The sequence below is a fragment of the Epinephelus moara genome, chromosome 23, assembly GCF_006386435.1.
Source record: "Epinephelus moara isolate mb chromosome 23, YSFRI_EMoa_1.0, whole genome shotgun sequence".
Lineage (NCBI taxonomy): Eukaryota > Metazoa > Chordata > Actinopteri > Perciformes > Serranidae > Epinephelus > Epinephelus moara.
The window spans coordinates 32763593-32777823 of NC_065528.1; the positions used below are offsets into that span (position 1 = coordinate 32763593).

The 14231-nt window shown below is 41.5% G+C and overlaps 1 protein-coding gene across 2 annotated transcripts in view; it reads left to right on the forward strand.

Annotated features, from left to right (window-relative positions):
• tmem19 (transmembrane protein 19) overlaps positions 1 to 13216 on the forward strand; it is a 28322-nt gene extending 15106 nt beyond the window's left edge. For both annotated transcript variants that reach the window (XM_050035944.1, XM_050035943.1), the window contains exons 2-8: positions 1148 to 1295; positions 4473 to 4586; positions 9709 to 9846; positions 9934 to 10010; positions 11154 to 11331; positions 11971 to 12180; positions 12291 to 13216. In XM_050035944.1, coding sequence (XP_049891901.1) covers positions 1154 to 1295; positions 4473 to 4586; positions 9709 to 9846; positions 9934 to 10010; positions 11154 to 11331; positions 11971 to 12180; positions 12291 to 12451 — 1020 coding nt within the window. In that variant the 5' untranslated portion in view covers positions 1148 to 1153 and the 3' untranslated portion in view covers positions 12452 to 13216. The remainder of the gene's footprint in view (positions 1 to 1147; positions 1296 to 4472; positions 4587 to 9708; positions 9847 to 9933; positions 10011 to 11153; positions 11332 to 11970; positions 12181 to 12290) is intronic.
• Positions 13217 to 14231: the final 1015 nt, after the last annotated feature.

Sequence of the window (14231 nt, forward strand, 5' to 3'; positions counted from 1 at the left end):
ACTGTGTGAAGAAATGGTTGTAATTCCTACACGGTTCATACTACATTTTTGAAAAAAGCCTTAAATGAAAGCTGAGAGTCTGCACTTTAAGCAGGTATTCATTGTTTCATTTAAAACCCATTGTGGTGGTGTACAGAGCCAAAATGACGACAACTGTATCATTGTCCAAATAATTATGGACCTGACTGTATGTCACACTAGAGGCCGACGCTGATGTGTTACATGTCACGCTTCTTTTTATTCTGTGATGTCATCATGCTGTCTGACATCACACACTGTAACCTGGTGCTGTTCTTCTATTTTTTGTATTTCTTTCAGTCATGGTAAAATATTACTGTCTGCCTTCATTATAAACATTTGGGAAACAATAACAAGAAACGTGAGCGTTCCACAAACCTTTAGTTGAACAAAAATCAGTGTTGTACAGAATGTAATATTTTACATTGAAAATTTTTTCAAGGTTTTCAAATTAAGCTTCGAATGTCTGTCGTCATATTTTATAACATCATAATTCAGTTTTCACTCCCTCACTTCCTACTCTCATCCAGCTCAGGTCAAAAAAATAATTTAAATTAAATTGAATTGATAAATGCGACTGAAGCAGAATATTCGGTTTGATAAAAATGTGAATTTCACAGCTCTCTGTTTTAAATATTGTTTTTGACTTTTGGACTTTACAGCACACAGGTGTCATCAGAAATGCTCAGATCACAGAAGTCTCAAACAGTGATACGCAGCCACAACTGGACTCTAATTCAACAAACAGTATAATACTAATAATATTAGTGTCGTTTAATCAACCATGGAAAAAAAAGCTACGCAGCATTTCAATTTTGATTCAGAATCCAAATGTCAACATGCTGAATGATGCTTTGGAGCTTCAAACTGTTCAGTCACATCATCTTAAACTTTTATTTTTGAGTCACGTGTAAAGACAAACACCTGTGTTGCGTGGTGAATCCACTTCCTGCTCAGCTTGCAGGTCGATCTGACCACCTGCTGCTGTGGCCCAAGTTTCAGAACAAAGGTGCCGAGTAAAATGTAACCATGACAGATAAACACGATATGTAAGATTTAAAGTTACCAAATGCCTGAATTTCTCTGTGCACGCTGACATCATGTATCTGACTGTGTGTCCTGTCTGCAGCTCGGCATGTCCGTCAACATGGACTCTGATAATGACGTGCTGATGAAGGAAAGCATCAAGATGATGACTGATATGATCGTGCTGTGTGCCACTCTGGCACTGTCCCTCTTCTTCTGGGTCATCTCCCTCACCATCAGCACCTACTACGGTGAGTCTGAACAAACATCCAGGTCCGGTGAACGCTAACACTGCAGTGTTTACGTTTTTATTATGTGTTGAGAAACATTTAGTGGAAACACATCTGGTAACGTGAAACCTTTAAAATTTATTCTGAAAAATGTCCTCAAAAAAAGTCAGATCAAATCATGTGCTCTGCTCTAAATACCACAGTAAATTCTCCTGAATCATCCTCAGCAGCACCATTTGTTATGGTTTTCCCATAAATCGTGTAACGTCACACTCTGTCCAGTTTGGAGCTGTTCCTTCAGCCATGGTCTTATCAGTGTAATTTTTAGTAGCTTTCTTGCGTGACCGTGTCTGCAATAAATTCTTCATCTGAGCAGGAGGGTGTCATCGGGTTTACATATAAATAACTTTCGCAATTAGGAGAATTGGGTTTTCATATACTAGGAATCTGCCCCAGTGGTTTGGTGCATGATAAACATGGAGAGAGTAAATTAAAAAGCATGTACTGCAAAGGTCCAGAAAAATAAATATATAATGGAAAACTGGACAATAAAAACAGTAATTCTGGGGTTCAGGCCAGCATGGACTGCAAAGGGTCACGACCTTTGACACCTGCATTAAAGATAACTGACAGGTTTTATGTAGGGCTGTGTCACATCATCTTGTTCACGATAATACCGGTTTAGTTTTTTTATACGATATGAAAAATTCCTTTGCTGTTGGAAACCTACGTGAATAAACTCCATATATGTGACTGTGTCCTAACAGCCTGTCACAGGTTACAGCCTGATGGTTAGAGATGATTTATATATATAGATCCCAGGGGACATTTGTTTAAATGTGTAATTAGTGGTAGATTAGATTTAGTTGAACTATTAATATTGTAACAGAATCTGAATCTCACTCTGAGTTACTGTTGTTGTTCACAAACTAAAGAAACGAAAGATCATTTTTCTTTAGTTTTTACTGAAGATTTGAAGCAAACTGTGAAACTAGATCACTTAATTTGTTGTGATTCTGTGTTCTTATTTTTTTCTGAAATCTGTCATATTGTCAAGAATATTGTTATCGCCCACCCCTAGCTTTATGACGATTTAACAGATTCTCATTCACGTCCACATCTCTGCTGGTCAATGCTTTTCTTTGGCGACACTGTCGGCCCCTGGGGGTCAAACGCAGAAACATTTTGGAGACTTGTTTCGATAGCTTTATTAACATCCACCCAGTTTGGTGATGTTTGGACAAACGTTCATCTATTCATGGCCGCGCCAGTGAACGTTTTTGGAAAATAATTTTACACACGTGGCTCAGCATTATCATTTAACACATCTTGCAGTTTTGTAATAATTGGACAACGTTTCTGATTTATAGTCTGATTTTTGATAATGCCATGCCCGTTTTTTGCATTTTTCGCACCCCCTAGTGGTCGATTTAAATGACACTCCTAGGATTGGATTCAGGTACTTATGTAGACATATTCTGCAAGCTTCCTGATGATTGGCCAAACAGTTGTGGAGTTAGGTCCAGAAACATGCTGAGCTTTGTCCCTTTTAAAGTTCATAGGTCAATATTTTCAAAATACAATGAGATATCAACAAGCTTATGATAACTAAAAATGAGATTCATACATTAATGATCCACAGAAAATTTGGCACAAATTGGACGTACAGTTTAAGAGGAGATGTCAAAAATGAGTTGTTGGTTTTTTTTTTAAATTCAAAATTGCGTGGTGCGTACTGAGCAATGTCAAATAATTTCATACACATGGTTCAACTATATTATTCAATATATCCTGTAGCCTGGAAATCCAGACCCAAATCTAGAAAGATTTAGGGTCTGGCCATGAGTAATGCAAATGGCCCAACTCGAGGGGCAGCACCAAGCATGCATTTGAAAATATCACTGCATGCAATTGGATAACACTACGACCAATCAGAACAACACACGGGGTGACGTATCCAGAGCTTAGCTACCAGCGGAGCTAACTGGTAGATTAGACCTTTGCCGTATCCGGTCGGCAAAACAGCAAAAACGTCCTTCTTGCAAAGGAAAGACTCGAGCGCCGTCTTCTGTTCCTCTTTTAGAGAAAAAGCCAAGTCTAACTCGTTCATTGTAGCGGCCAAAGCCGTTTCAAACAACTGGTGTTCATCCGTAGCCATCTTGCAATGTTTACTGACTGATTCCAGACTTTGTCGTCGCAGCGCTGTCGTCATCTGTTTAGCTCGCCTCTGGCCCACCTATATCAGATACACCGATGTGATTGGTGCAGCTTGGCTCCAACGGCATGGGTAATGAGCATCATTACTGATTGCCAGAGTGACTCGCTGAGCAAATTCAAATTGTGCTCTCGCGAGAACTCTGGATTTCCAGGGTATATATCCTGGACATTTTCTAATAATTGGACAAACAGTTTCTGATTGATAGTCTGGTTTGTGTTAATGCCACGCCCATTTTTTGAATTTGTAGTGCCCCCTGGTGGTTGCAGCAAGCTTGTGATAACTATCAATGAGCTTCATCCAGTAACGATCCACAGAAAATTTGGTACAAGTCAGGCATACGGTTTAGGAGATGTCAAAAAATTATTTTTTGAAAACTTCAAATTTGCGTGGAGGCGCCCCCCATTAAGAAATTTCAAAATAATTTCACATGAAAAATAAACATCAGAAATTCAGAATGGCAGGACGTCTAGGAGGTCAGACTTGAGGTTTTTTGTAGAGCAGACTGAGCCTGACTTCTGTGACGAACTGCAAGTCGGCCTTTCCAAAATGTAAAATCTAATTACCACCATCTGGCTCATTGGGGTCATATTTCTTGGCAGCATTTGCACGCAACTTCCAGTCATTGGTGAAAGTCTCATGTCTGTGATGTGACATCTCGCAGAAATCTGCAAAAACATTTCTGAAGAAAAAAACAAAATTCAAACAAAAACAGTAGGATCAGCCCATAAAAACATAAATAGTGTATCTGTGTCTGCAGAGTTGCCTTCCTGTCACCAGAGCGAACCAAATGGACGGTTACAAGCTCGTTGGGATTTAGTTTTGCTCGCTGCACGTGTTCATTAAACTGAGGGGGTTTTGTGCTGCTGTCAAATGGTCCTCTCATTCAGAAAACGTGTGAAACCACCAGATCTCTCTCAGGTGGAGAATGTTACAGCGATTGTGACGGTGGTCTGAGTTTGTGTGTGCGTGTCTGTTTACAGGAACACTGCAGCCTGTGTCACCGTGGCGATGGCTGTTCTCCATCTTGGTTCCTCTTGTGCTGACGCTCCGGGCGCTGAAGAGAAGCAGTCTGACCCACTCAGGAGCTCTGGGAGGTGTGTCCATAAAGCTGCACTGATGAATATGTGTCAACAGCAGATTGAGTGACTGTGAAATGTGAAGGTTGTAGAGAGGGGACGATGTGTTTCCCTTCGGCTCAAACTTTTGGTTTTCTGACCTACAACTTCAGGGTTTTGAAACTATTCCAGACATTTGACTTTTTCAACATCTCGTCAGTTTATGCCAGCATTTGAATACTAATTTGGACATTGATTACCACGGCAGTGATCAGAGCTTCAAAGCGTTCAGGTCAGCCCGAGTGTTCATTGTAAAAACAGGACTAACAGTGCCTGGTCAAAGTGTCTTTTACTGTGAGTAGTTCAGTGAGTAGAAGATGAGCTGATCTCCAAAAGGCATGAAGTTAAAGATGAAACATGCTTTTCAACTTTTTGAATGAGATCAGTGTTTTATTTTTGTTTTGTACAGTTTTAGAGTGAAAAAAAGTTAAAGGAGCACCGTCCAAAAGTTTGGACACCCCGAGACATTGGAGTTCTCAGACAACAATTCCCAGGGTCTCAGACCTTAGTGAGCTCGTTGACAGTCATGGTGAGGACAGAGCAGGTGACTCCTGACAGCTTGTCCCAACAGTCAGCAGCCATGGGCTCCTCTAAACAGCTGCCTGCACTCTGAACACTCAAAGACCTGATGAAGACTAGAAGAAGTCTTCACTTGGTCATGGCATTAAGAAATGGCAGTTAACAGGAACTGTGGAGTAGGGATGTCACAATTAACGGTTAATTATTCATAAAGATTCCTCAACACCGTCACTCTCCAAAGATTATGCAGAACCATATACAGTAGGCAGATCAGCACCACTCGCAGTCGCATGGAACGAAAACAAAGTTACACAAGCGGTACGGCTGAATAGGCGTCTCCGAGTGATGGAGTATGAAGACTTATTCCCCCCCAAAAAACGGATAAAGTCAGCCGTGTGGGATCATTTTGGCTATCGCGAAATGACCAAGGGGTCATTATTGACGACGGCTTTCCAGTTTGTAAAACATGCCACAAAAAAGTCGCGGCCAAAGGATCGAACACGAGCAACATGATACAACACCTGCGGGACAACCACCCGGCTTTACATGCACAAGTAAAGGTAAATGCACAATAACTGGGTTAAAATACGTCAATCTCAATTTATTTATTGTAACATTGAATTAAAAATTATATGTTAGCGTGTCATTTGCAATTAATGGCGTAGTGGTATGATACGAGTTGGGCTTACAGTGCAACGTGACAAGCTAAGGCACGTCTCAAAAACCTTTTTAATGGATAGTTTTGCAGTTTGTGTGCACACAGCGTGAGGTCAAATAATTTTTTTAGTCATCAGACTGTTTCAGTGTCAGTGTGCAATGTGGAAGATATACGTAATGTCTTCTCAAGGTCCTCAGTCAGTGAACATTTAGCTTTAGTATTACCTCCTTTTGCTTCCTCCCATCTGTGTTGAGTAAATGTTGGACTTGTCCTTCCAGCACTATGTCTGTTTCATTTATTATTAACACTGCACGAGATATGCTCTCAATTTATTTGTGTAATTGTAATTTAAAGAGAACAAAAAGACACGCACATCCTAGAAAAAACTTAGACTAGGTGCTGGACCAGGACCACAAAGAGGCATGTAGTTAAGTGAGTCCGCACACTAGATACTGCTCCAAAGATTTCATGTGAATATCACCACACGTAACGTTTCGGGCCCAGGCCCTTCATCAGACATGAAATTGTAATTTAAACAAAAAATAAACCTTTGTTGCTATATTATTTTTGTTATGTTGGCATGGAAATAAATGAAACTTAAAGATCTATGTGTTCATGTGATTTTACACATTTATAGTGTGAAGTTAATTAATGCATAATAATCGTGATAATCGTAAAACTGTGATTATTTCTCTGACAATAATCGTACCAAGAAAATCTATAATCGTGACATCACTACTGTGGAGGTCAAGCTGAAAACTTTGTGAGAGCTGCTCGTAGGATTGTTAGAAAGGAAGAGTTGTGGTGCACTGTTGTACTGTGCAGACACACCTAGACAGGTATGACCTTCATGGAAGAGTCATCAGAAGAAAACCTGTCCTGTGTCCTCACCTCTAAATTCAGACTCACAAGTTTGTGAAGGAACATCGAGACTAAATTCAGACTCACAAGTTTGTGAAGGAACATCGAGACAAGCCTGATGCTTTTTGTCCTGAGGACTGATGAAGGTAAAATAGAAACAAAGGTGTGTTTGGAGAAAGAAAGCTGCAGAGTGTAAAGTAGCATAAACTTATGAATAAAGTACTCAAGTTAGATACAAATATCTCAAACCTTAATAAGTTGTATGCAGATGACACAGTACTTTATGTACATGCTGGGAACAAAACCCATGCAGCATACAAACTGAACACAGTAATGACTCGCATAGTTAAATGGCTCAAAGAAACCCATCTGCATGTTCTCGACATAACCCTGGACTCAAACCTCACCTTCAAAAAGCAGGTAAAAAAAGTCACACAGACTGTAAAAGTTCTACATCGCCAACTTCAAATACATCCGTGACTGCCTCAACATGGAAACAGCAAAACTCAATTCAATGCAATAATCATGTCCCATCTTACATCCTGTCTAACCAGCTGGTCTCAGAGCTGTAGAACCACCCTGTCACCAATCCAGTCAGTTTATAAACAGGCTTTGAAGGTTCTACACAAGAAACCCATTCGCCACCACCACTGTACCATCCTGGAAAAGCATGCCCTTCCAAGCTGGGAACACATCCTGAAGCTCAGAGATGCCAGCCTGGTATTTAAAATCCAACCACCACCCCTCTCTCAGTTCTTTACAGAGAGCAGCAGGTTCACTAGAACTGTGGTGTCAAATAATAAATCATCCCTGTAAGGAAAAGCTCATTTGGCAAATCAGCCAGCATGTACCTTATTGTATGTGGAAGTGTTTTAAATATTAATCTTTTCAGGTAAAAATCATGTGTTTGTAAAGTACTGATGATGCAGCTGGATCAATGAAACTTGGATTATTCTGCACAAGAATTCAGTTTTTGGATTCTCCGTTCACCGTAGAGGCATGAGAGAAAAACAAAGTTTTCTATGAATCCAACGTAACACAGGCTGAGTAACTGATATATAAATGTTGGGGCGAAGTGTTCCTTTAATCTGCAGGAGCTCCAGTTCATGATGAGACCAAACTGATTTTAGGGATGGTTTTCAGCCGTGACAAAGTTCAGAACATGACCTGTAACAGACAGGAAGGCTCGTTGTTTTTAGCCGAGATGATTTCCGGAGAGATGCCCTTTGCTACATGATTTTATTGATCACATCACGTCACAGAGGAATCAGCAACAGTCTGCAGCCACTGAAGTCAGTGAAACAGATTCTTTGAAAGTTGTGGATCAGTGCAACCACAAAATGTCTCTGAGTGAACAGTCATAAAAGTTCACACAAAAATATAATTCTGATTGGTCCGGTGGTCACTGAGATTAGCTACGGACACACACACACACACACACACACACACACACACACACACACACACAGGACCGCACGCATGATCCCGTTGACTCCTGCAGGGTATCATTAATCAGTTATCAGTCTCTTTACATCTCAGTGATGCCTTCAGTAAAACCACTCATGTTCCTTCAGTCTTTCAGGATTCGGAGAAATCAAACCTCATCAGTATCTCTTGTTGACACTGAGTCATACTGGGAGGAATGCTCCATGATCTCATTAAAACCACAGCTTTTTACTGGTCGATGCATAACACACACAGCTCTGGGCTGAATTTAAGACTTTCATAATGGTTTGTTTCAGAGGTCGTATTCATCAGAAATACTTCAGTGATCTGTCGTCTGTCCACCTGCCACTGAGGCTGCTGGGTCCAGTATCTGTCGATCACCATTGTTTTCTAGGTGGTGAATGAACCCAGCAAGCAATAGTCATGATTTAAACGTATTGGCTATAATTAGCTCCGATTTAGTCTAGCTACATGTAACCCAAATCTAGCCGATTTAATTTTGAAATTGATTAAATGTAATTTTCGCCATTGCAGATGGAGTGCGGTATGATATTCAATCACGTATGGAGAGTCAACAGTAATTAAAATATGTTTATCTCCATTTTTTGGACATGGTCTCTACATAGCCGTATAATTGATGATGTCTACACTTTGGCTATGGTTAGACGTCTACCAAATTTTCACTGACAGCCCAAATTCAGCCGTGATTTAGCCTAGACATCAGGTCTTCGTGTAGATGGCTATTAGACTTTTTTAAACCAAAAAATGCTTGCTGGGAAGCAAATGTAGCAGCTGCTTTGGCTGGTTCTAATTTCCAACCCTGAACACTATAAAATACTCCATTGCAAGTAGAAGGTGTATTATAGGGGGGTCCCCCAGCAGACTAGGCCTAAGTCAGCCTAACTAGGGGCTGGTACAGGGCAAGCCTGAGCCAGCCCTAACTATAAGCTTTATCAAAGAGGAAAGTCTTAAGTCTAATATTGATCATAATGATTTCATGTAGATCTGACGAGTAACTATAGCAATAAAAAAATATGTGTAATATGTAAAAAAAATTAAATATGTTTTTAAAAAATGGCGGCATGGTGGTGCAGTGTTGAGCATTGTCACCTCATAGCAGCAGCCTTTTTCCATTGTCACTCTCGGCTGCGCTGGGTAAAGCCATGCCACAGCGATTTGTGTTTCCATTGTCAGTTTAGATGTGCCACGCCAAGCTGCGCCAGAATTGGACCTTCTCCAGAGAAGGTCCAAAAGTCGGACACTGCTTCTCCCCCCGAAACAAGTGTGTGACGTGAGACTCTCCCGTCTGTCTGCAGGAGACCAGAGAGACAGGCGAAGAGTCTCTGTGTGTTCAGCTCTCAGTACATCTGTAGCTTCTGACTGAATCTCTGTGGTTTGGAGTTAAGTTTCTCTCCTGCTTCCTGTTTGTACTTTACGTGTTAGAACTCTGCTGAGTGTTGGAACATCTGAGATCATCGTTACTGATTTGATTTATTGGAAGACTGAAGGGCGCCATTGTGTTTACAAGAAGTGAGAACATGGATCGGCTTTCTAAGAAACATTCATCTGTTGTTGAAGTAAAAAAGAGTTCCTCTAACATGACGTGTGTGTCCTCAGCCCTGCTGGTGGGATTTGTGTTGACGATGGCCAACTACAGCTTCTTCTCCGCCCTGCTGGCCTTCTTCATCACCTCCTCCAAACTGACCCGCTGGGGAGGAGCACAGAAGAAGAAAATAGACGCCGAGTACAAAGAAGGTGAGAGACGTGAAGGTGTGCTCTCTCTCTCTTTTTTTTTAAATTAATATTCATGTTTAAATGTGTTAACCTCTGTGTTTGTGTCAGGGGGGCAGAGGAACTGGGTCCAGGTCTTCTGTAACGGAGGAGTTCCCACAGAGCTGGCACTGCTTTATATGATCGAGGTAAACACACACCATTTATTAGAGAACAGTCGTGTCGTTAAGCGACCTTAACAAGCATCATAAATCCTGAGTGCACAGCTGATCTTCTTCAGCAGCTGTTTATAAGTGTGTGGGCCTGTCGTCTGTGGGTCAGTTTAGTCTTATTCAGTGTGCTGATGGCTGTGGGAAAGAAGCCATCTCTGAGTCTGGTGGTTGGTGTTTTGGCAGCTCTGTAGTGTCTGCCAGATGGCAACAGTTCAAAGAGTTGGTGACCACGAGAGAGGGATCTTTTATGATGTTTTTTGCACTGCTGATGTAGCGTGAAGTGGCGAATTCTTCCAGGGCAGGGCGGAGCCTTTTTATCTCTTTACCACACAGAGATGCCGTATGTGAGGACGCTCTCGATGGTTGTCCTGTAGAACGCCACCTGCAGCTTCCTCTCCACATTGTTTCACCTGAGCGCTCTGAGGACGCAAAGCCTCTGTTGTGCTCTTTTTTAAAGATATTTTTGGGGCTTTTATTTGAGCATGAAAGGGGGAGAGACTGGGGATGACATGCAGCAACATGCTTTGTACATGTGGCGCCTGCTCTACCAGGTGAGCTAGTGGGCACGCTTGTGTGCTCTTCTTATCACCACCGTGGTGTCGGGTGACCAGGAGAGATCCTCAGAAACATGGACTCCCAGGAATTTAAAAGTCTGCACTCTTTCCACACATGCTCTGCTGGTGCAGAGGGGTCAGGCTTCTTCCTGAAGTCCAGAATCATCTGCTTTGTTTCAGTGGTGTTCAGTGTGAGGTTATTCACTGAGCACCACTCCAGTCCGGTACAGTCTCTGTACCTCGTCCCTGTAAGCAGACTCCTCGTCCCCCCGAGATGGGCCCCCCAGTGGATGGATGGAAAGTACCACCAGTTTTCTCCTCCACCACAGTCTCTCCACCGAGTCACCCTCTTTCTCTCTGTCTGTAAAGTACAGTTGCTTTTCCAACACGCCGCGCTCATAAGCAGGAAAGCTTTCCACTGCGACATGTGGTATAAGAATTGGCTGTAAACAAAAAAATTGAAATTACAAAAAAACAAACTGCTGATCCTTTAAATACTTCCAGTTGTATGTAAATGTTCATTTCCCCTGGTGTCTGACTCTTTAAAATGGCTGCCATGTTTCAGGTGGGTCCAGGTGAGATCCCCATTGACTTCAGCAAACAGTACTCGGCCTCCTGGATGTGCCTGTCTCTACTGGGCGCGCTCGCATGCAGCACCGGGGACACCTGGGCGTCAGAGGTGGGGCCCGTCCTCAGCCAATCACAGCCGAGACTCATCACCACCTGGAAGGAAGTTCCTGCAGGTGAGAGGCTGAAAACAATCACTGGGTGCTCGACACATCCACACAGTCACAGGATTATGTGATTTAATCTGATTTGCTAATCCTTGTTTTCTTATGAACAATCCACATTTAGGTTTTGATCCAATCTGATTGAAATTTAATCAGATGAGTCCTTTTTGTTTGTTGTTTTGGCGAGGAAGAGACCTCTGTGGATAATTCAGCTCCTGAACAGTGAACACTGAAGGAAGTTTCAGCTGCTTACAGTCTTAACTCCTTAAATCTTTAACACTAATCCGTTCTGTCTGCTGTGTCAGTGTCATCAGGTCATTGTTTGCTGTGACATCATTGACGTGAAATCAGTTTTCCAGTCTGTGGTACAATCGACTGACCTACAGCTACTGTACTCGACTGTAAATTGGAGTGTGGCCACAATGTAAAAGGCTGTTTGTGTGGATGTATATGATGACACAGACGGAGGAGGCAGAAGTTCAGCAGCACACACAGTTTCTTTGTATCGAGGGTCAAATTCATGTTTTTCCTAAATTTGACCCTGAAATGTTTTTGATTGATTAGAGCTGGGTTTATGGACTGAACATGTTCACACTGGTTCTTCTGTTTATTGCGATCTACTTATTATTTTTCTGCTCTCGTGCCCTCCAGGAACAAACGGAGGGGTCACGACTGTCGGACTTGTCGCCAGCCTCCTCGGTGGGTTCGCAGTGGGCGCAGCGTACTATGCAACACAGCTTCTAATGGTCAGCGACTTGCACCTGGCGGACCCTCAGTGGCCCATCATGATGTATGGCGGTGTGGCTGGCCTGCTGGGGTCAATGCTGGACTCTTTCCTGGGAGCTCACATGCAGTACTCAGGTAGGACCAGTGGTATCATGGTACATCCCTCTCTTTAAATCTGCCGAGATCACCATGGCAACTGATGCTGCTTCTCTAACCTGGTCTCCTCTCGCTCTGTCCGTCTCCAGGCTTTGACTCGAGCATCGGGAAGGTGGTGAGTTACGAATCTGCCACCACCCGGCGGATCTGTGGGAAACCCATCTTAGACAACAACGCCGTCAACCTTTTCTCCTCCGTCCTCATCGCACTCATCCTGCCCGGGCTGGCGTGGGGGATGTGGCCACGATAGACTGACAGACGGATAAACAACACGGAGCCAGATGACCGATCACAGACAGAATTATTAAAGACATTTGAGTAAAGCGCTGGTCACACTAAAGGTTAAAACAACACTCTCCTCCTGTATTAATACAGGACATTATGTTGGAAATGCTGAGAGGCTCTGATGAAGAGGAAAATAAACACTGAGTGATGAAAACTTTGTGCAGTGTTTCATACATTAACTCAACGATGTCCTACAGATGACGGCACATATACATCCCAATAAAACAGATACTACTGATGGACAGGCAAGAAGTGGGGCTACTTACTCATAATATAAACTGAAAGCCAAAAAAGTATTACAAATAAAATCCTGACATGACTTCAAATGTCTGTGTTTCAATCGTCTTCTCTAATTATCAAATTTCACTTTGCTTTGCCTCTTACGTTAAAATATCAGAATAGGCAAAAAAGTGATGTAAACAATGGAGATCTCTGCTGGCCATTTAGGACCTATCTGTGATTTAAAATGTTCATTAAACTCAACATGTTAATGATATTTGGTGCCTAAGACTATTACTTAGCAAGAAAGCTTCCTCCTGTTGGTAATGACAAGTGTTAATTTGTAATGTTGGAACGCCCTCTGGTGGACAGACTGTGTAACAGCCACATGCTGACAGTGGCATTCAAGCATACACCTGTGTATACAGTGCACAGTTACATAGAAAGTATGAATAATGAGCTGATGATTTACTGGTATACATAATGTGAATAAATCAAGATTAAAAATGCATTTTTTTTTCTTTGATTCATTAATTCATATGTCAGTCACTAGTGTAGGAAAATATTACCCCCAAAATCTGCATAACTATTGGAGCTTTGAATCTTCCTAGTATATACGTCATAGTATAGCATGTCGTCCGATATCATTAAAAAATGTCAAAGTAACGCATGTCGTCTCAAATCTCGAAAAAATGTTATAATATAGCATGTCGTCCAAAATCTCAAAAAAACTTCATAGTATAGCATGTCGTGCGAAATCACGAACAAACGCCATAGCATAGCATATCGTCCGAAATCATGAAAAAAAGTCATAGTATAGCATGTCATCCAAAATCATGAAAAAAGGTCATGCTAAAGTATGTTGTCCGAAATCTTGAAAAAACGTCATAGTACAGCATGTCGATTGAAATCATGACAAAACATAGTATAGCATGTCGTCCAAAATCACGAAAAAACGTCATAGTATAGCATGACGTCTCAAATCTTGAAAAAACGTTATAATATAGCATGTTGTCCAAAATCTCAAAAAAAAAAACTTAATAGTATAGCATGTCGTGCGTAGTCACGAACAAACGCCATAGTATAGCATGTCGTCTGAAATCATAAAAAAAAGTCGTAGTATAGCACGTTGTCCAAATCTCGAAAGAAAACATCATAGTAAAGCATGTCGTCCAAAATCACGAAAAAAACGCCATAGTATAGCATGTTATCCTGAATCATGAAAAAACGTCATAGTATATAGCATGTCGTCTGAAATCATGAAAAAATATCATAGTATAGCATGTTGTCCGGAATCATCAAAAAAAACATCATAGTATAGCATGTCGTCCAAAATCATGAAAACATGTCATAGTATAGCATGTCGTCCAGGGTCATGAAAAAATGTCATAGTATAGTATGTCGTCCGATATCATTAAAAAATGTCAAAGTAACGCATGTCGTCTGAAATCATGAAAAAACATCATAGTATAGTATTTCGTCCGAAATCATGAAAAAAAGTCATAGTATAGCATGAAGTCTGAAAT